Source organism: Tiliqua scincoides, chromosome 1, assembly GCF_035046505.1.
Source record: "Tiliqua scincoides isolate rTilSci1 chromosome 1, rTilSci1.hap2, whole genome shotgun sequence".
Taxonomy (NCBI): Eukaryota; Metazoa; Chordata; class Lepidosauria; order Squamata; family Scincidae; genus Tiliqua; species Tiliqua scincoides.
In genome coordinates, this window is record NC_089821.1 from 177,962,698 (window position 1) to 177,985,861 (window position 23,164).

The window sequence follows — 23,164 nt, forward strand, 5'->3', positions numbered from 1 at the left end:
CTCATGCATATTTTGCTTTGACGAATGACTTTAGGAAAGTTTCTAACAAAAGTCTTATTCACATAACTTGTTATTTCTGATCTCTGAATTGGGCTCCGTGTTCTTGCCTGCAACCTTCCTTACCTTTTGACATAGCTTTTTGTAAATATTTCCTGATTGAATACAGGGTTGCTTGATTTTAATTAACACGTTATTGTGTCTTTGGAATCCCAAACTTAAATACATGTCAGTCAAATTGTGTACTGTCTGTAACTAGGGACATTCTGTCATTCATGCCCTGTGGATTTCCAGAGCAAAATGCAGTCTGTGAGGAACTGTCTTTTGAAAATGTTTCAGAAACTTCAAATAGATCTACTTCATTTCTTGATCCAATTTAAGGTACTTTGCAGCTTTAAACATTTATTTTTGTATTTTTACAATGTATACCCACCTTGTTCAAATAATCTGGAAGTTGGTTTATTCTATTTATAGAATAAATGCATAGTATCTTACCAATTCAATAAGAAATATAAGAAAAACCAAACCATGTCTGCTAGGTGGGAACCCTGAAATTCTGTCTATCCCCTTTTCCCAATGGGCGGCCCAATCCTGAGCTGCCCGGGGCACCCAGGCTTGGCGGCACCAAGAAGGGCTGCCGCCGGATCCTGTGCCTCCCAAGCTACCATGAGAGGTGCCTCTGGAGAAGCGAACTTTTGTCCCCTTCCCCCGAGTAAGGTAAGCAGCCCCGAAATGGGGCTAAGGTAAAGGCACTCACGTAGGGTGCACAGCCCTACACAAGTGCCTTGGATCCTGCAGAGTGGAGCTCCGTGGACCTGCCTCCCACCCCTCCCCCAGGTACGCCTCCAGTCCATCCCCCTCCGCTCATCACACCTCCCCGTCACGCCTCCTCCCCGCCCTCTCTCTGCCCCCCGCCAGCCTCCCCCTTCCCTGGAACACCTCCTGCCCGCCCCCTTCCCCACCCCACCTACTGTTCTGCAGCTTGGCAGTCTGGGAGCCAGCCAAGCTGCGGAAGCTGGGCGACCGCCCCGCGCTAGCCCAGCACCGGCTGGCACTGGGCTAGCACTGGCGGGAGCCCGGCGGTGAGGCTGGCAAACATGCCTTATGGCACATTTGCTTACTCGCGAGTAAACACGACTATGACACTAAGTTTTGCTTTCCATAGGGCTCAAGGTATTTGTCTGCTTGGAGGGAGGGACTTTCTTCACAGGTATTTTTAGGGGCTGCATTCATTGGAAAAGGACCATTCTGGTGTCATTGGATTCCTCTCAGCTTGCCCTTTCCGAAGGACTAAGGCAAGGTCGCCTACTCGCGGGTAAATGCACAATACAGCTCGGTTTCATTTTCCATAGGGCTCCATGCATTTTTGTACTTTTTTTTGGCCATAACTTTTGAAAGAAAGGAGATATTTCACTCGTTTTTTGCATTGCATTCCGCTGGAAATTCCACATCCAATGATATATAAAATGACGGTATTACTCCTAACCACCGCGATTTTAGCATGTCACCCCCCAGTGCGCATCACCACCCTGTGTGCATCACCCATTTGCAGCCCGCACCACCCGCACCCCCTAGCGACACCACTGATCAGGCCCCACTCCCAAGGCCATGGCAATTTGACAATAGAAAGAAGGTCCATCTGTGAAATCTTGGCATGGGAGACAATGACAAAAGACGTTTTGCATGTTTGAGATTTCTAAAAATAAATGTTTCGAAAGAAAAGCTGTGTCCTGAGATGCTCTAATCCAAAATTTGTGTTTTAAAAAATCACGTAAGATATCTAATTCGACAAATAATTAAGACCTAAGTGTGTAATGTGCTCCCCAGTAACAGATGCATCAGTGAGTGGCAAATTATTATTATTGTCCTACTTTGGTTTGGCAAATCCATCAAACAACAGATGTGTCCACCACTGGCATTTAATGCAATTGCCTGATCCTACTTTAACAAGAGTTAATTACAAATGCTCATAAAGCAAGTGTTAGAGAATGTGTTGGTCGATATGTGCAAGGTGTACAAAAGGCAAGGCAGCCCCTCAGTGATATAACCTTCTAGCGCTTCTCCCCCCCCACCACCACCACTCAGTTTGTGGCTTCAGGCTTGGACAGATAAGCCTCCCTTAGAGCAGTCTGCCTTTCCATGAAGCCACACATAATACAATGAGCTCACCAGTCTCAACCAGCATCCTCATGTGCTGTGACTCCACTCTGCCAAGGCCTCTGTTCTGGTAGTCTGATTGTCCAAAGCTCACTCCTGGCCATTCACTGCTCTTTCGTGGAGCACCCAGAACAACAATTGCCCTCCTTTACTATTTTGTAACTCCTCAAATCTTTGGCTGTGATCTTATATGCCTCAAGATTCCTCTGGTAGCCCAAGTCCTTGGCTTCTCCAAAATATAATAGAACTGCTTCACATTTCAATAATTTTTGGTGAGAGCTGCCTGGACAGCATCCTGTCACCAAAAAACAATAAAGGCTCTCAATTCCTCTTCACTCCACAAAGGATTCCTCAGACAGCAAGGATCCCCTTGTTACTGACAGGCATAGCTGGAGCCATTGGAATATTACTTTCCAGCATGTTTAGTTGGTAGAAAGACTCTGAGACTCAGCCAAAATTCAGGGTGGGTCTGCTTTCACACCTTTCTCTCCTACTCAACACAAGTAAGGAGAAAAACAGCTGCCTTTTTAAAACCAAAAACAAGGAGAAGACAAGCTCTAGCAAAGGAAGGATCTGCTGGGAGACAGTCCAGGGTGCCGCCCCATCTCCTCTGATGACTGAGAGCCCAATCTTGCGCTCAGTGGCACGGCTTCATACCGCTGAGCACTGTTGCAAATGTCCCGTAAGGCACGTTTGCGAGCCTCACCGCTGGGCTCCCACCCATGCTAGCTCAGCACTGGCCGGTGCTGGGCTAGTGCGGGGCAGTCGCCCAGCTTCTGTGGCTTGGCGGTCTCCTGGACCGCCAAGCCACGGTATGGTAAGCGGGGGCAGGGAGGAGGCGTTCTGGGGAGGTGTGTGGGGAGGGGGGAGGGCTGGAGGTGTACCTGGGGGAGGGATGGGAGGCGGGTCTGCGGAGCTCCGCTTCGCAGGATCCAAGGCACTCGTGTAGGGCTGCACACTACATTGCGCGCCCATTGCAGGGCTGCTTACCTTACCTGGAAGAAGGGGACGAAAGTCCCCTTCTCCTGAGGTGCCTCCCATGGTAGCCCGGGAGGCGCAGGATCCGGCTGCAGCCTGTGTGAAAAATTCAGAACTCACTGATTAAGTTAAAAAGGTGCTTAGCTTATTCCTTTATGGATAAGTCACCCACATGGGGTTTGCATCCAAATGTGCAATTATTCTTTGGGGAATGCTGATTTCCTTGTTAGTTTTTGCACTTTTGAACTGGGCCTAAGTGCCTCTGAATGCAAAAGGGCTAACTTCCGAATAGACATGCATAGGATTGCACTACAATTGATGCAGAAAAAGGAGATTCCCTGTAAAAACAAAAAAAAAGTGGAGTCAGTAAAGTTATGACTGCAGTTATAACAATTAATAGTCCTTGGAGACTATGAAGCAAGCTTTGTATCAACCAATTAAAAATTATTTTGTCAGGAAACAACAGCTGAAGAATATGTGTTACTGATAAATACAATATATTGAATTCATGTATAAATACATAAATACAAAAAAAAAGTACAAATAAATACCAAAAAAAAGTACAGCGCGTGGTCGGTCTGTGGAACTCCTTGCCACAGGATGTGGTGCTGGCGTCTACCCTAGACGCCTTTAAAAGGGGATTGGACGAGTTTCTGGAGGAAAAATCCATTGGGTACAAGCCATGATGTGTATGCGCAACCTCCTGATTTTAGGAATGGGTCAAGTCAGAATGCCAGATGTAGGGGAGGGCACCAGGATGAGGTCTCTTGTTATCTGGTGTGCTCCCTGGGGCATTTGGTGGGCCGCTGTGAGATACAGGAAGCTGGACTAGATGGGCCTATGGCCTGATCCAGTGGGGCTGTTCTTATGTTCTTATGTTCTTATGTAAGGGAGCTAGTGCTACAGACAGGGTGACCAGATGCAATGGAGGACAAAATGCCTGTACCTTTAACCACTGTAGAGAAGAGGGAATTTTTGAAGGTGCAGCTCAACCTGGAAGGGTTTTAAAAACTGCACCTGCCAAAATTCCCCCTTCTATACAGTGGCTAAAGGTATAAGCATTCTGTTCTCCATTGTATCTGGTCTCCCTGGGTACAGACTGATTGCCTGTGCATCCGTTCTGAATGACTTAAGAAAGTCACAGGGACTTCAACTGTATTTAGTAGGTACAGTGGCAATTTCCTCACTGTTGGCACAGTTCAAATAAATTTAAATATCCTTAAATCGCACTGATCTCCGAGACATCTAAATATGCTTAAATCTCACCGAAATGAATGAAACCTAAGAACTCCTTTAGATGACAGTTTATACCCAGTAGATCACAAAAAGGCTTGTGCATATGTGAACATGAGTGAGACTGTGGAGAGGTTTTACATTCCCCACTAAACAGAGGAGCAAGGTCCACCAACACCTCCCTCCCCCACATCTCTGATCTGGGAGCATTGCGTATGTTGTCATGCTATAAAATCAATTAATTCTTCTTACTGTTCTGTGTGCTAATGGTCTGAATTATCTTTCAAAGTTCTTCATTGTTATAGCCTGGGCAGCTTGCTTGAGTAGTTACATTTCTTTCCTTTTATAGAGTTAAAGCCTACTTATCTATTGTTTTCCTAGAAGTTTAAACTGAGAAGAATAGGACAAGGGCAAGCATCTCCACCCTGGTTCTAAAACCTACCATTAATCTCCACCATAATTGTCAAACAGAGTGTCAAAACATGAATATTAATGCTTAGCTTGTAATATAATTTTTCCAGTACTCATTCCCAAAAACATATACTTACAAAACACTGACTTTTCAGAAACATTCTCTGTGACTGTGTATTGGATGCCTTCAAACTTCTAGATTTCTCCGACTCACCATTGTATGCAGGTGCATTTTAAGAGAGCATTAGCTATGTCCTTTATATTGGTGGCATTCAAATGTTACAACATGCCATGGTTGTTGAAATCACCACACACATGCACACACGGAGAGTGGTTTGGAGGAGGAACTATGGTTTGCAACCTCACTTTGCTGTATTTGGACATGATGGTCATATATAATGCAAAAAAAGAAAAAAAAAAAACAACCAACAAACTAAAGTTTGTTTAGCTTACATCTTGGTATCATCATCTTTCTGAACCTGAGCCTGATCCTTCCCACAAACAATGGTTTCTTTGGTATTTGAAATGATTTTTTCAAGGCATTGTTTGCACTGTGATTGAATGTTATGTCTGAATTCACAAACCTTTGATAAGCCTTTGATAAGTGAGTCATTGTTTTGCTTCTGGAAAAAAATGAGGCAATGTCCAAACAGATGCAAAAATAAAATTTTTATTATAAAATGTCATTGCTGTACTAACACATTTTGGCATGTTGCTTTCTTCTGAGGTGCAAATAATGTTCCTTCCCCTAGAAGTAAATTATCAAGAAGACAATGCAGTCAATCTGTAAGAGACTGCTAGACCAGGGGTCTCCAAACTTTTTGGCAGGAGGGTCACACCATAAATCTGACAAGGTATTGAGGACCAGAAAAAAAAAATCAAATTATAAATTTAAATAAATAAATAATAAATACATTAGAGACATAAATTTTACTTTGACCTTTTTGCACCCCATACATTCCAAAAGAACAGAACCAACAGAGGGAAGATCTTCATACAGACCTCAGAGCAACCAGTGCAAAAAACACTTTTACTCTCAGAACATATTCTGAAATTTGGGCTGCAGTCTCTGATGGGCCCAAGTGTTGCTGCAGGCAGAGGGGTGCTGCGGGCCAGATGGCAGGGTGCTGCAGGCCAAATGTGGCCCACAACCATACTTTGGAGACACATGTGCTACACCATGAAGATGGGAGTGAATTTATGAATTGGAGCTTTGAAAAGATGGAAAACAAAATCTGAATGTGGCTGTGACCTTTTTGAACCATTTGCTTTCTGACTACAGCAGTGTTGCAAATGAAGCATCTTAAAATGAAATACTGCAATACTTTATCAATAGAATTACTGAGTCACAGACCTATAGAAAGTGATACCCCAGGGATGACAAACCTATAGCATGTGTGCCCAAGTGGCATACACAAGATTTGGTTGGCATGCAGAAAGGCTGTCACCGGAGACTTCTCCCTGAAAGGGTCCGTCAGCAGCATGAGCCCCCACCACTGAGGGCTCTTTCTTTGGCTTTCTCCCCTCCTTCAAGTTCACACTGCCTTTTTCTGGGGAAAAGTTCCTTTAAAAATCCTCTCTTGATCCCACACAGATGGGCAGGGTGGGGGGGGGGGCCTTCTTGCCTTTCACACTGGGTTAAATAGTTGCAGAGTTATAGAACAGTATGGGATAAACAAATGGGAACATCTAATCTTCAATAGTTTCTCAATAAGGAAAGGTGACGTACATTCAAAGTGCACAGGACTCTTTCAGTGCGATGAACAAAGCACATCTCTTCTCTCTAGTAAAGTCTATTGAGGAGTACATTTAAAACATTTGCTAAAAATCACCTATTTGTCTAATAGTCCATTTCAGTAAATGCATTAATCATCCAAGTTTATTTAGAAATAGAATATACCACTGATTACACAGCCAGCATTAAATCAGTCTGTGAGTATGTGTGAGGGCACATAATGTTGTTACAACTTTTCTTTTAACAAAAAGTAACCATTGCATGTTCATTCATCTTTCTTCCTCTTTGTTGTTGTTGTTCTCAATGTTGTCAATTATTTTCTTGGCAGTTTGTTTGCATAAATATAATAATAGCAGCAGCTGCTAAACCTGAAACCAGGCTCTCCGTGGGCTGTTATCAGGAGTTTGGCATCCAGGGTGCTGTTCTTGCACTGTTGTTATGCTAAAATGCAATTTTAACTGAGTATATGGGGTGTTCAAACTTGAAACACTTTCCAAAGTAAGCACTTCATTGTTCCCTAAAGTCTACTCAGTAATCACCTCTAAGGTGAAATGCAGGGGAATGTGTAACAGTTATGCTAACATTCAACAGGCCCAGCCCAAGTTTAGGTGGTACTTGAGGTGATACCCACTTTTTCACTACTGTCCTTTCCCTGTCTTTTTTTTTGGGGGGGGGGGGGTTTGTTGCTGCTCTGATCTCGTCCTCCTTTTCCTCCTCACCTGCCAAGCTGTTTATATATCCTTTACTGTCTCATACTTGTTTCTGCCTAACTGCTTTTCAAACAAACCATTTGGATGGAATATGCTGGGATACTCCAGAGTCTTCTTCCGCTTCTAGCATGCACCACCCAGCTTGTTTATTTAAAGATAGGGTCCCAGTTCTCCTCTGTCTTGCTGCAGAGGATAAAGTGGCTGCGTGAGTTGTAGGCTGGGAGTAGGATTTCACCTCTTTCCAGACCACCACTTGAAGTGACTGGCTCATGGCTAGGCCAGCTCTCATTTGCTACTTCTCTAATCTAAAGTACAGGCATGCCCCCTTATTCTGCAGATAGCTGAAACCATGGATACGGGTGAATGCCCAGGGGGTCCCCAGTTCCAGGGGGCCACCCCTCCCATACCTGCAGAGGGGCCTCTGAGCTCAGCAGAGGCTGAGGACCTTTGTCCCTGCCAAGCTCAGACTGAGCTCTTTAGGTAAAAAAAAAAAACACTACTTCCTATTTCACAGAGAAACCAGAAGTGACCTTTTTAATGCCTTACAAGGCATTAAATAAATAAATTACAAATCTGTGTCAATACATAATGTATGTGAACCAAATGTAAAAGCGAGGCCTCTGAAGCTGTCAAAATTCTTCTGTATTTAATAGTTAACAAGCAGTACTTCTTAACTGGAATGCAGGCAGGACAGGTGTGTATCTGAACAGCAGGTATTATTTCCCTAACTTTGTTATTTTCTATTGGTAGATGTGCAGAAAAGAGACCATTTTAATATACTTGGAATGTGTGGTTTGAGCAGATTGTAGCCAAACATACAAAGAATCAAGCAGGGCACATTACTCTTGGCCTAGTGTCCTGGGTATGCTTGGTTCTATCAATCTTTTTCATCAGCAGAGTTTTGTCATAGCTGGTCATTTTTTAAAAAGCTTTTTGGACTGGGCCTTTGGGTTAAAGCCCTGAATCCCTGATTTCATGGATGTTATGCTCCTTTGGGGTTGTCTAGAACAAAATTCTAGACAAGCAAGTCTATGGTACCATTGGACCATCATCAGACACACATACTTATATCCTTGTATTCAAACTAACAGTCGTGGGCTTCACTCTACATGGTCATTTTATGATTGTAATAAGAACAATACTTTTGTATAGCTGCTGTTTGAAGACTGGATACACTGTGCTGCTGTCATTGCTTTTTAGGAGTAACCAACATGATCAACATGTTTTATTTGCTTTGAAATACAGTGCATACAATTAACTATCCACTTCTATAACTGGTGAGGATGTTACTGTCATCATACTGAATACTAGATTGAAATTTGGTGTAGTGTGAACTAGATCAACTGTTTGAAACAACCAGTGCTCAGAATGGGCGCTATGAGCTTTCAAGATGCATATAACTTTTCTTCAGAATAAGTTAAGAGAAAAATAAAAACATAAAACAGGAAATGTGTCACATATATAAACTGTTATTGAACTGGTAGATGTGTTTAAAATATGGTAGAGTGGTCCTAGTCTTTCTACTTTTTGTCGTAAAGTTTTCTGTAAGTCACATGTGACTGAGCTTATATATATTAGAAGACCTAAGTAAAAGTTATCACAGAAAATACTTTGTGTCTGTTGTTGTTTTGTTCTGTGGGTTGCTAAGTTTTAGATCTGCTATTTCAAGAAGTTAGTCACTTGTAATGTTGTGTAATACACTTAAACATAAGATCTCAGTTCCATATTTGAACAATTGACATGCAAGAAAACCGTACTTTTTGTTATGCAGGTTGAGACTAATTATTCGTGTTGGTTCTGTTCCAAGCACTCACTGGATGGGAAAAAACGCACTATAGCAAATCAATTTAAAAAACAAAGTTTCTTTGCTCCAGTGATTTAAAAACAGCCTTGCTGACCTTTTGACTCTAAGATAAGAGTCATTAAGAAGACAATCCATCAACAAGTCCTCCTCCAAGAGCTTAGAAAGCTTCACTCAGTTCCTCCCTTCACCAATGCAAAGTATCTTTCTTTCACGGGCTCAGGGGGAAGGGAGGGTTCCCCTGGAAAGAGAAGGATTGATGGATTGTCAGCCAGCTGCCCTCTCTCTCTCTCATTAAGGAGGCTATTGTTAAAGTTCAGTTTTTAAAACTGATTTTAAAGGGGTGCATTTGCCCCCTTCTCCAGGGATCAGCACATTCCTTCTCATTTGCAGGGGCCATTCATGTTGAGTCAAATCCATGTATAAAAAATCCGTGTATAAATAGGCTGGACCTGTACAGACTTTGATCCTAATGTCCATTAACAGAGTTCCACTCTACCACTTCCCCGCATTTCCCTGTGCATCTTAGAAATCCATGCCTGTGGGTAGTAGGACACTTCCATCCCCAGAACAAGATAGCATGGAGGGCTGTAACAGGAAGGCGGAAATTGGTGAAAATTGCCCCCTTGCATGAGCAGAAGTGCTTCCTGCTTGCTCAGGAGTACCTTAGGATCCAAGCTGTTCATATTTTACGAATGTAAACCTATAAGTGAAACTACAATTCAGAATTGGTCTACTAAGGAGTGATGCTGACTGACTGAATGGAATAAAAGAGATTGAATCATCTCTAAAAGAGACTTCTCAGCCTTCTTTGTGTGTATGTGTGCACCCACACAAATGCACAAAAACTACGACAGCAACCATCTCTGAGACTAGGAGAAAGCATTCCTTTGTATACTGAAGGTGCAATCATGGAAGGAGCTATTTTAGAATTTTGTACGGAAAGGACTGAATGGAAAATACTTCAACTATAGAGAGCAATAATTTGTAATTTCTGAGATTATCATTTTATTAACAGTAGAAGAGGCTGTTCCTTTCAAGTTGGAAAAAGCTGCTTTTCTCCTCTTTCATGTGCCCTTCTATCATGTGTCCTTAAGTTTCACAGTATGTATTTTTAACAAAGTTATGCTGAATCAGAAATAGCATCCAAAGCTAACAGAACCTTGAAAGAAAAAGAATTCATATTATTAACAAAACAGTAAACTGTGCAGCACATGAGACTTTGTGTGATCGTTAAGAGATTTTGGGTGCAATCCTAACCAACTTTCCAGCACTGACCTAGCCGCAATGCAGCCCCAAGGTAAGGTAACAAACATGTCCTTACCTTGATGAGGCTTCCTTGACTGCCTCCACGCTGCAGGATGCAGTGCACACCACATTGGCACAGCTATGTCAATGCTGGAAAGTTGGTTAGGATTGCGCCCTTTGTAAATTTAGCTCCTTCTCCCATTCAGTAATTTCTTTTAAAATTACAGTGGAGTTTTAAAGCAACTTTATTGTGGCTACTGGTTGTAAGTGGAACTGTGAATATTTTTTTAAGGTTCCAGTCCATACTGATACATCAATATGCACTATTAAAAGCTGCCTTTTGTTCCCACCCAAAAAAGGCAATATCAAAATTAAAATCTGTAAAGATGTATAATTATGCAAAGCAATATTTAGCTCCTATATATAAACCCAGTTGACTTTGCTTGCTTCAAGATATTTGATAACTATAGCACTACATACCAAATGATACATAAACAACATACAGGGTGACAGTCCAAATAATGCATAATCTCAGCTTTTTGCCTTTTCCTTGTTAAAAATACCTCCCTGAAGGCCCATCGTCTCTATAAAAGTCCTTATTCCCAAGAGTTTATAGATCACGCGGTAACTTTGCTATGGGATGAGTCCCTATGAACTTCAGTAGTACCATCCTACATCCATGGAATACCTATTCCTAATTGTACAAAGCAGAGTTCAGTAACAATATAGGTGGTTGCCTATGGGGTTAATCAAAGTTCTAGGCATGGAATAATCTGGATCTGAGGGTTGTCAGACTAGCTATGTGAATGCTGAGAGTGGACACACATCTGGGTCCAATCCCATATCCAAAGCTGGTGGGATCATCTCCGAGGATCCTTCAAGTCTCTCCTATCCTGCTTTTTCTCTGCTATTTCTTTCTCCTCTTACTTTTCATCTTCTGCCAGCAGACTGTGCTTAAGCCTTACAAAGGCCAAAAGGGCACATTCTGTCTGTCAATAAAACATGTTTATAGTGAATAAGGTGAGACCTTCCAGACTCTACTTTCATCTTTGCAGTCTGCATACAAAGCCACATCCAATGATCTTGAGGACCCTTTTATTATCACAAGTACCATCCAGTTCTGTTGACTGGCTGGATCTTCTTATGGTCACCCATGGTGACCAGACGTCCTCTTTTTCCAGGATATGTTCTTTTTTCAGACTTGTGTCCTGGAAAAGAACTTTAATGTCCTCTTCCTCCTTGTGAGCAAGCCCCTGCAGGCAGAGCATAGCCTTCTTGTAATTAATGCATGTAATAATTATATGTAATATAGTTTTAAATATAATAATAAGAAATATAGTGTTTAAATTTACCACATGAAATCAATATACAAATGTTTTTAGCTTTTATTTTTGTCATGTCCTTTATATTTCTTGGATGCCCTACATTTTGGGGTGCCTTGAACTCTTTTATAGTTATGACATCTGGTCACCCTGGTCACCTGTCCAGGACTGCTACCCACCCACAGCCTCCTCAGGGAAGTTGTGGACGATGGTGTCACCACCACATCAAAATGGCTGTGTAAATTCATCCTTATTGTGACATCAGAAATCTTTCTTTGCAGATTTCAGACACGCAACAGCTGCAGTTGATTTGTGTTAATTGAAATGAACGTGTACATTTATTGAGCATATGTTTGCTAATCAACTCAACATTTAATAAGATAAGCAGTACTGAAACAGAAATACCATTGGTAAAAGAGTATTCATAGATAGCAATCTCATGGAAAGGTCAGAAGTGCTAGCAGCATCCCGTTTTCCTGGCAAGCATTCTCTTCTATGGGCTTTCTAGTGTGCCAAGAGAAGAAACTGCACTGCAGTAGTGCTTACTTGTATAAATAACATGATTTTAAATTAAGCCATTTCTGCCCAATGTTGCATATATGCAACAGGGATCAAACGTGTACACCTGTCTATGGCCTGATCCAGCAGGGCTGTTCTTATGATAAAAAAGTCTGAATTCTCACAGCTGACACAGAGAGAACCTTCTAGTGTGGAAGGCACCTTCTCTCTAGATCAGACTCTGGGGTCCTGCGCCAATTTCAGGTAGGTCCCCATTCATTCTAATATTTTATTTTTAATAGACTTAATGCTACCATTGTATGTAACTGCATTTGTGGAAATGTTTCAGATCTGTATTTAGGGCTTGTAAATGGGGCTTACTCCTGAGTAAGTGTGGGTAGGATTGCAGCCTAAAATTGTTAAAAATTTTCCTGCTTGATGATGCCACTTCCGCTCATGACATTCTGGTGGTCCTGACAGATTCTCGTTTTAAAAAGTGGATCTTGGCGCTAAAAGTTTAAGAACCACTGCTCTAGATACTGATATAACTTGTGAAGGAAAGGGTGGTATCCAGGTTCCTTTTCTATTAGTATGTTCCAGCAGCAATTATCTTCTAGGGTAATCTCATTCTGCTTACTGAGAAATCTTGTCTGAGTCTTGCTGCTCCCCTTTCTATTCCACATTTTACATAAGAAAAAAGATATAGTAGGAGGAACAGTGTTCTGCATTGCATAGAAGAATACAAACTGATATTTAGAAGGAAAACTCAAAATTTGGGGTAAATTTGAGTTGGGGGTGAGGTTGGGAAATATCTATATACTGGTTGAACTTTAAAGGTTTTATACAAAACAGTATGTTTTCCCTCTAATCATTCTGAAATTAGATCATTTAAATTGCTTGCTGTTTGCTAAAGCACAGAGGCAGTAGTAAAATATCTCTTTGCAAAATGGTTAAAATGCACCACGTCAGTTATACATGATGTACAATGATGCATTATAGCTATTACAGCAAATACTACTTGTTACCTAATTTTCTAACATCATTCTTAGGCTCACCGCAAGCAGAAGCATTTGCTAATGTGCTTGTCAGGCTCTTATTCCATCTACTCTGGTTTGTCTTAATTTCCATGAAACCTGAGTAAATAAATGTGCTTTGTTGTGTACTGAAGAAGAGCAATTTTCAATTTCTTGGCTTCAGGAGATGAAGTTTCAAGTTAAAAACTATCCTGGGTGAACAACAATAATTGCTTAAAGACTGAATGTCTAAAGTTAAGCACTTTGCCAGTATTGTTAAAAGTGGTCACAGAGATTGCATGACTGGCACTGTATCAGGAGGAATGCAAAGTGTGGCTGTCTTGCTCTCCAGCTTTCCTGATTTGGCCATGCCAGCTCCCTCCCAGCGAAACCCCCACCTCCCAGTACTGTACTACATTACTCCCATACTAGATCCATTTCTGGCCACTACACTTCTAGAAGGTTATAGACCAGGGGTGTCCAAAGTTTTTGGCAGGAGGGCCACATCGTCTCTCTGACACTTTGTCGGGGGCCGGGCAAAAAAATAAATAATTAATTTACATTTAAAATTTGAATAAATTTACATAAGTTTACATAAATGAATATATTAAAGATGAACTTATATGAATGAATGGTCTTGCAATAACTCAAGGCCTATAAAAGGCCTTGCACAAAGCAAGGCTGGCCTTTCCTTTGCTGCCACTGCTGCCTCACAGACGTGAAACAGCAAGCAGTGGAGGGAGCCCTCATCCCACAGCTCACGCAAGAGGTCAAACAGTCACCCTCACGCTGAGAGCAGTTGCATCCGGCCAGCATGGGCTCCAACAAACCTCCAGAGGGCCAGAGGCTCACTGGAGGCATTGAGAGGCCTTGAAGGCCACAAGTGGCCCCAGAGCTGGGGTTTGGGCACCTCTGTTATAGACAAACTGAAAGAGATTCAGAGTGGGTTCACATACCTGCTCGGTAGCGGTGTAGAAATTGCACCACAAAGGAGTAGCTCCCACACTGCTTAGTATGTGCAGGAAGGGAACCTAAACCATAAGAATCTGCAAATATGCACTGGATCAGGTGGTTGTAAGTGATTCTTTACCAACTGTAAGTGGGTTGTAAGTGATTCATACCAACTTTCCCTTGCTGATGCAGTGATGTCAACACAATGTGTGCTGCATTCTGTGGTGGACGGCAGTCATAGAGGCCACCTCAGGGCTGTGTTGTGGCTGCATCCGTACTGAAATGTTGTATAAGATTGGGCTGACAGTGCAGTCCTCAAGAGTGCACAAATGTAACAGTAAAACTAGTTCTAATTCACAGAAGTGGCGTATGCTCTCATACTTGCCACCAAGCTTCAAACCAGTTTCCAAAGCAAAGGGGCGTCTGTGTTGTTGTGAGGGAATTCCACAGATCAGCTGCATGTAAGTTTACATATTGTGCAGTGTGGTATCTGAATCCTTTTAAGATTTGATTTCAGTGGCAAAGGAACAAAGCCTATAGTTGAGAAAACAACTACTATTATTGGTATTTTTTTTTGTCAGTGGACAATTTTTCTCTATCATTTTCTCTCTATCATCAACCCTGTCCCCACCTCTCACTTTGGGAAGGGACCCAAAAGAAACTGTATAAGCCCTGATAAAATTCCTCTTGGAGGCCCTGGTGTCTCCATTCATTTAAGCTCTTTTTGTTCATGTGAATTACGCCATTTTATATTTCAGGCCTGAGATCGAAAGAGCTATTTGGGGCATGTCCACTGGAATTTTGTATTTTGGTTTTCCCTTCAAAAGGCAGAAACATATGTCTTATCAAGTAGCTTTTGAAATGATCCTCAGTTTCAAAAGAGGTTTGCCACATGCGATGGGTTAGAATGCAGGGGTTGCTCTTTGAGAGACATAAATCCAAGCCCCCTTGTATCAGTAGAACTACTTGTGTAGTTCTTTGGATCTAGGCTAGGGTTTCCCATGTGGTGGGTCACAAGTTGACCCCTCCCCCACCTGCCCTTACTTCTGGTTAGTTCCAAATCGGAACCATTCCAGAAGCATTGAAAAGGCCTGGAGGCCTCTTCTGAGTCATGCTGGGCCAGTGACTCATTCTATTTGCAGAGCTCAGAATGGCTCATAGAAGTGTTCAGAAGTGACTTCCAGTTTTCGGACACAATTTTGAGTTTGACAAGAAGTTGCTTCCAGATGCTTCTGAGACCCACAGAGGCCAATAGAGTGGGCCACCAGCCTGGCCCAACTCAGAAGAGGCCTTCGAGGCCTCCCATGAGGGCCTTGCAGTGCAAGAAGGAGCATCATGGAGGGTGAGGTGGGTTGTGGCACAGGGAAGTGAGGGAACTACTGATCTAAGCCAATACTGATAAAGCAGAATATGCAAGATACATGAAAGTATTTGACAGAGGTGAACAAAATGAAAGTAAAAGCATTTGAATAAATGTTGAGCAAAAGCAATAGCAAACTCTTTGGGATTTGGAAACTGTGTAATGTTATCAGGTGTTAGCGCCGCCCCGCCGCCCCCACATAATGCTCAGTTAATAAAGGAAAAGAGATATTTGCCACAATCTTATTTTCACATCATAAAAGCTTAATTTAATATTTCCTTCAAATGTTTAAAGAGATTTATTTTTACTAAACCACCCTTATGAAATGTCCCTTGTTTTCATGTGGTCTCAGCCCATAAGGTCATGCTATCATTTTCATAGAAAAGGCCAAAGAGCAAGTCATTTTATACAAATGTTTACAGTATAGATTTACAAGCTTTCTTCTGTGGAAGTACAGCTTATGCTCTATACAGTTTTTGTCAAAACATTTAAAACAAATTACAATAACCTTTTGTCATATCTCATTTTACTTTCATAAACAAGTCACATGGGAAGTATAAATGATGGAAAATTTAATCCACATGGCTTGCATTATCAAAACTGCCTTATTTTCCACAGTGTCAGCAGAGCATTATCTTTGAAAAGACTCCTTTTAAAGGAAGATGCTATAGTAGGGTCCGAATAAAGAACATTTATAAGCTTAATCTAGTTGATGCTTTCTACCTTAGAGATATTTTTGATATAGGAAAGTAATCTCAGTAAAACAAGTCTTTTTGTTCATCAAACAAACAAACTATACCAGTGGCTTACAGACTGCATTTGGAAATTGGGGTTCTCTAGAAGTATATTAGGTATTAATCAGAGTAACAGAAGCCATCTTGCCCACCAACACTAAAAGTCTCCTTCTGCCTTCTTCCTCTTGCATGAGAGTGGTAGGTGGTTCATCTAGCCACAGTCATCAGTTCAAGCAGGGAAACGGTGAGGCTGAATAGGGCTGGCCAATGTACTATGTGAAATGGGTGTGTGCCTAGAACAAGCCCCAGCATTCTCTGCAATCTACTGGCTGTTTTGGCTTTGTGGAGGGTGCCCTTGACAGAGAAATCAGTGTGGTAAGGTTCTGCAACAAGCGGAAACCTTGATCAACCCCTAAAATAAATTGGATAAAGTTAAGAGATAACAAACGTGCTAGCTAGTACTGTTACATTTTTTCATACTGTCTGTTACAGTTGTGTACTTTAAGAAAGTAACTAGCCTTGTAGGGAGTTAGCTTAACAGTTCAATCCTAACTACCCCCATCGTTGATGCAGTTGCACCAGTGGGGCACATGTTGCATCCTGCACTGGGGAGCAGTCACAGAGGCCTCCTCAAGCTAAGGAAGTTTTGTTTCCTTTCCTCAGGATAAGCCTTCATTTCCATAGTGGGTCTTGGCAAGTCTACGCCAACTATTTTGCAAACATTAGTCCAAGTAGTGTGAGGGAAAGGGAAGGAGACAGGGATAGGGTTCCAGCGCAAATCACTGCTGCTGGGACTACCCCGCAACCCCTCCCTCCCCCATTTCAATTCTTCCAGTCCTCCCCCCTTCTCACCCCATTCCTTCCACTCCACCCACTGGTACTCCATTGTAGCTGGTACAGGCAGTGGACACCACTGCTGCTTGCAGCAGCAGCTCCAAAATGGTCAGTGGCAGTAAGCTACGTGCATCCCTTCATAGCCATTTACAACAACAAAGCTCTGTCCTGCAGTTGTAACCACTAGTTGAGATTGGGCTGTAAGATCTTTAAAAATGTCTTTATACATAGGCCAACTGAGAATTTAATTGGGATATTTACTTCTTACTTGAATATTTACTTCTTTTGTGTCACTTGGAACTGTTACAGCCCAATCTTATTGAGTTCTACTATTGCCAGAACAAACATTCAGGCAGCGGTAGAGGCTGTATGGCTTAATGGCACTTTGGAAGCACATGGAGCTGCACACTTCCAGGCTGCTGCCAGAGAGGCTGAAGTGGCCCCCAACATGATGGTGGGAGAAGGGGCACCCACTGACAAAGGTTAGTCAGCAGGAAAGGTGGAATAGGGAGGAGGAGAGCAGAACTGGCAGAGAGTGGGAGGCATGTCGGAGGCAGGAGGGGGCAGCACCCAATGCAAGTGACTTTCACTGGATGCTAAGCCCTCTGGAAGGAGCCAACATGCCCCCTTTGTCTCTACAAATTTGTCTCAGCTGAAGAGCTGGAGGAGACCCATTGGTGCCTAGGAGACTTAAGGGGTAAAGGAAAATATTTTCCTTTTCCCCTCCCAATCTGTATCCCCCTCTTTCATAGCATATAGCACTGTGTGTTTTGGTGTGGGTGCATGCTATGGATAGGATTGTTCTCTTAAGAGAGAATATAGACAATCTCAAGAAAATATTGCTCTCAAGTATGTTTGATATCAGATCTCTGATGAATTAAATTAGCAAATATGGTTGAACAGATGAAAAAAAAAGTGTCTGTTTTGGTTCCAACACATTTATTAGAATCTTAGGATTCACAGTTTTCTTTTAAAAGTTAAGGGGCATGAACCAGGCAAAGGTAAGCATCTTACACACCACATGTCGATGTGAGGGTTCAGCAAAAGCTTGATTCTCTCCCAGTAGCATTGCTAGGTGGGTGTGGGCCACACAGGGTGACGTGCACCAACCCTAGTGATGCCACTGCATCACTGCATTTAGATTGTGCATAGGATATTGTATGTTATTCTGTATGGTCTGGTATGGGAAGAGGTCCATCATGGGGCTTATGCAATGAACTCTCACACTGGGTGACCAAATCCTAGCGATGCCTCTGGAACTGTTCACCAAATATTGCACTGTTTGCTTGTTTCTTCTCATTTTTAAAGAAAGAAGATGTTCAGTATGTATTGCACTGTTTGTGTATTTGTTTTTGTTCATTTTTACAGAAATAAATACATATGTACATACATTTAGGCTGGGTGTATGATATTGTAATTTAAAAGTGTAATTTTAAAGCTGCTGAGGTGGGGCAATGATGCACCACCCCCACTGCCCAGGGGCATCACCACACCCACTACACGGGAGGAGGTCCATCGTGGGGGTGACATGCTGGCCTCCCGCTCTGGGTGACGCGAACCTTAGTGACATCACTGTACACTCCTGTTGAAATCAGTAGGACTTAAATGTGCCTAATGAGTGCTGGATTGTGCTCTAAGCTTCTCTCTCAGGACCTGCAGCTTGACAAAATGATGGCAAAATAAGCAAAACCATCATAAGTTTAAAAAGAGAGAGGAACAAACAAGTTTTTTCTGCAAAGGTTTCATGTTAAAATGTTGGTCAACAATAGTATAGTCAGATTTCTTCACATTTGCATTTAAATAGTTTGTAAAATATATGCAAGACCTCTGCCTCCTGCTGGTGTACTTTGTTGCTTGCTGTAGCCATGAAAATGATGTGGCTTCCAGTTATCCATCTTTAAATTAGAAGTGGTTCATACATGAAATTTTGTAGAGAAAAACGTGGACATAATTTCATACAAAATACAGTGTGCCCATTTAATCCTATGCATCAGTGTCTTGACCCAGTGTACCTGCAGTGATGTGAACATGCATCAGTTTTGCTGTGTACTTCTTAAATTCATTTTGGAAAAGTGTGTGAGATGGGCTATAGATCCATCACCAAACTGAACTAGCTGTGAACGTGTAAATGTTTGCTGAAAATAAGGTGTGCAATTCACTTTGCATAAAATAAACTTCAAGAAACCTATTGGTTTTTATGGCTCTGAATTGCACCCAATGATTTTTGAAGAGGCTTTAATCCAGGGGTGCTCAATAGGTGGATTGCGATCTACCGGTACATCGCGAGGCAAAATAAGTAGACGCGGAGTGCAGACCCCCCCCCCTTCAGGTGCCTCTGGGAGGAAACGCCGGGAATAAGGCCCATTGTACTCAATGGGGCTTACTCCCAGGTAAGTGTGGCTAGGATTGCAGCCTCACAGCCTAATCCTAGGCATGTCTACTCAGGAGTAAGTCCTGTTATACTCAGTGGGGCTCAAGGTACACCAACATACATTGTACACATAAATGTTATATGTTATGATGGCGCGAACATTGTAAAAAACTCTGGTAGATCTCCGGGCCTTGCTGGGTTTCAAAGTAGCTCTCGAGCCAAAAAAGTGTGAGCACCCCTGCTTTAATCTATTTTTTCTTATTCATTGTACGTTTGAATTAACAAGACCTTATAGTCGGTACATAAGGTAACATTAAAACTATGCTACACCAGAGACACAATGGATTCAAATAATCTGGAATTTCATATATTTGAAGTTTATTGCTTTGACTGTATCCTCACTATTTTTAATACTCTTTTGTTTTTCAGTTTTCTCCTTGTGTTTGGTTGCTTGATTTTGTCAGTATTTTCTACTATTCCTGAGCATACGTGGCTTGCCACTAGCTGCCTCTTCATTCTGGTAAGTGAACTTTATGAACACAAGAAAATTATAAACTGTTAAGTATGTATATCTATACTATCTGCATTCCTGAGCTGAGTTAACTGTGATGGGGAGTATCCTGAATAGTGGTCATTCAACAAGCACTAGAGCTCAACATCTTCCCCACTCCATCCTTCCTAATGAAGTTCTTCAGGCATTGTGAAAAGACACTATTGGGGGACTAAGAGAACCTTCTGCAGTGGCATGGGATGCAGTATGGGAGCCAAGGGCAATACCCAGAAACTGTTTTTAAAATACAAGTGGAGACCCATCTTTGCTTGCGGTTTCTGAATATTCTCTCTTCTCTGTGCACCCCTTCCCATGTGGCATCCCATGCTGTTACTAAGATTCTGTCAGTCCTCAGTCTGCAGCAACTTTTCAGGGAAGGAGAGGGAAGGAACATGCCTTCTGCCAGGTCTAGCTGTGCAAACACACTGTATGCCTTCTGGTGTTTTGTTTTTTATCAATAAGTGGAGAAATTGAATAGGATAACAATAGGGAGGTTAGTCACATTTTTCATTTCAGGTTTATTCAGTGTATCTTGGGCCTTATGTAGACGTGTGCAGCCAAATCATTGCGCTGTCCTCATTTGTTAGTAGACATGATTCCTACAGGGCCGTTTCCCCAAATAAAAACAAAACAAACATGGAGCCCAAAGATGGGACAAAACCAGGTAACTTTAAGGTGATTGTGCTTCAAAAGAGATAGGGATTCTGTTCTTTTAGAAGTTCTGAAGGAAGATAGCATTCCACAAATGTAGATTTTCCCATATTTCCAGTGAACTGATAGGAGGAAAAAGATCTGTGGAAGCACCTTCATTCTCCTAGGGATGAAACCCTTCACCTTTGGAATGAGGGTGCCATGATCCTCTTCCCACAGGGTCCATGCATTGTTGTTTATCCTGTTTATAAAAATGCTGTGTGTAGCCAGTGTCTCTCAATTAATAAAATGTGCACTCGGACCAAGTAAAGAAAACCTCAATATTACTTGGTAAATAATGTGGTTATTTATACTTCTTGTATGCTACATAACCCTTACTTAGTACACAATAATCAGACCTAACGTTACTTCTAGCATATTATTTTATTTCTGGATCTTCGTCATATGCTACCTTTTTAATGGCATGGAAGTTGGAAGGGAGTTAACTCTGATTTCTAATGACACCTAAAAGCGTCCAGGAAGGAGATTCCATAGAAGAGACAAGGGGAAGTGGTGGATTACTTGCTAGACTGCTGGATCAGTGGTTTTTCTCCTGTGTTCAGAAAAGCAAGAGTCAGTGCTTAAATCCCATGCTGCACAGCTCCTAGCAAGATTCTAGCTAAGTCCACATTCCTCTTCTCTCCCCAAAGGCTATTTTCTCAAATACAGATTCTCCACAGGCAAGTATACACTGTTGTTAGCTGTAGCTGCTGCTATTTGTTTTTTGAGAGTCTTTCAGTTCTCTGCTTTTCACAGAAGCTCCTGCTATGCCTACCTCTCCCCTGGAAGTCCCATATCATTACCTCATATAGCAACAGCTTTGATTTGGAAATAGGATATAGAAATGGTTCCTTTTAGAAATGTTTCATGGTGTTATAAGGGCATATGGCAAAAGATCTTCCTATGTAGGTTAAACAGATAATGATGAAAGTAGAGCTATGTCAGATGCAAGGGAGGATGCTGGTCTCTTGTTATCTGGTGTGCTACCTGGGGCATTTGGTAGGCCACTGTGAGATACAGGAAGCTGGACTAGATCCAGGGCCTATGGCCTGATCCAGTGGGGCTGTTCTTATGTTAGAGACAAAATTCCAGAGAATTAGTCTCATGGAGCAAAAACATCAAAGAGTTTTGTGGCATTTTAAGCAGATTTGTCATTGCATAAACCACCTCTGCAGCAGAAGCTTGAATACCAGAAAGTCATTGCAATGAATGAAGGATCAGCAAGTAGAATGAGGGAGTGTGGAGTGGAAAGCGAGTGTGTATAGGATGACTTTATTTTAGATTGTATGCAATTCAAGATACTAACCTTTATCTTATTTTTCTGCTAGTGGTTTAAGATTTTTGTTATTCTGTATTCATTTCAACCTTTTGTATCTTCCACAGAGCTGTGCTTTTCAAAAATAAGTACTGCTAATTGCCAATTAGATAAAAGTTAATATAATATATCCATAGTTCAATTATAGCTAATACATGTGTAGCCTGATCCTATTGGTGATGAGTAACTGGTGATGAGCCGATCAGCAGTGAGACTTTTCAGTGTGAGGGAAGGCGGGGGGGAGGGTGGAACTAGACAGAGGGGGGCTGCGGCAGAGAGAGGATTGGACCTAGGAGGGAGCGGGGATGGCGGCAGAGGCTGCTGCCAAATCCTCAACTCCCTCCCGAGCTGCAGAGACCAACATAGGTCTCCTCGGTTCTGTGCCCAATCATTAGCGGGTACAGATCTGAGTAAACCCATCATGTCCACCTGAGCTCAACAAGGGGTAAAGGAACTGCTGTTCCTTTACCCCAAGGAGACCTCTGGGAGTTTCACTGTCCCATAGGATACAGCAGCGGCCATTTCAGCACTATTGTCTCCTTGGGCATTGAGGAAGCATAGGATTGGGCCCTAAATATTTCCATATAATTAATAGTAGCTAAGACTGCATATTTTCTTATTTTCTTTCTTAAAGTCTTCACTTTTTCTAGAGGATATTTAAAATATGTAACATTTTCTTTAAAAATTATACAGTGGCTACACACAACTTTCCTATTAGCTACAGCCACAAAACATCAGATCCAACATCTATTTCTGAAAAATTCAGTCTTTAATAAAACTAGAAGCAGAGATTTCTGTAAGGTGAGGAATCTACTGCAGTGGTTCTCAGATGTTTAAGACTCAGGACTTAATGGAATTTGCTTTTAATTTCACTTTACACATAATTTTCTCTGTTTCATTTTTTCTATATTTTGCATTTGTCTTGCATCCAAACTATGGTGAAAGGTTTATATGATTTGAGAGGTATATTTAAGCATCCACTGCAACATCTTTTGAGATACCGGGGCACATTTCTCGGGGCACAAATCTGAGAGTTCCACCCCAGATCCTCTTGTGATATTACAGGAGATACTGGCCTTACCCTTTAGGGTTGTATACTGTAGTAGAACTGTTAATTAAAAAGGACAAAATGGCTGTCTTACTAATGCAGCTTAAGTAAGTTCACAACCCACCAACTGACAATAATATAGTGAGACTTTGAAAAGATGACATTATTAAGGCTCCAGTTCTATCCAAATCTCCCCTACATGCCAAGG

At 41.9% G+C, this 23,164-nt stretch overlaps 1 protein-coding gene across 5 annotated transcripts in view; it reads left to right on the forward strand.

The window, feature by feature from the left end:
* KCNQ5 (potassium voltage-gated channel subfamily Q member 5) overlaps positions 1-23,164 on the forward strand; it is a 371,159-nt gene that overhangs the window by 240,626 nt on the left and 107,369 nt on the right. For all 5 annotated transcript variants that reach the window (XM_066609520.1, XM_066609522.1, XM_066609525.1 and 2 more), the window contains exon 2: positions 19,783-19,873. In XM_066609520.1, coding sequence (XP_066465617.1) covers positions 19,783-19,873 — 91 coding nt within the window. The remainder of the gene's footprint in view (positions 1-19,782; positions 19,874-23,164) is intronic.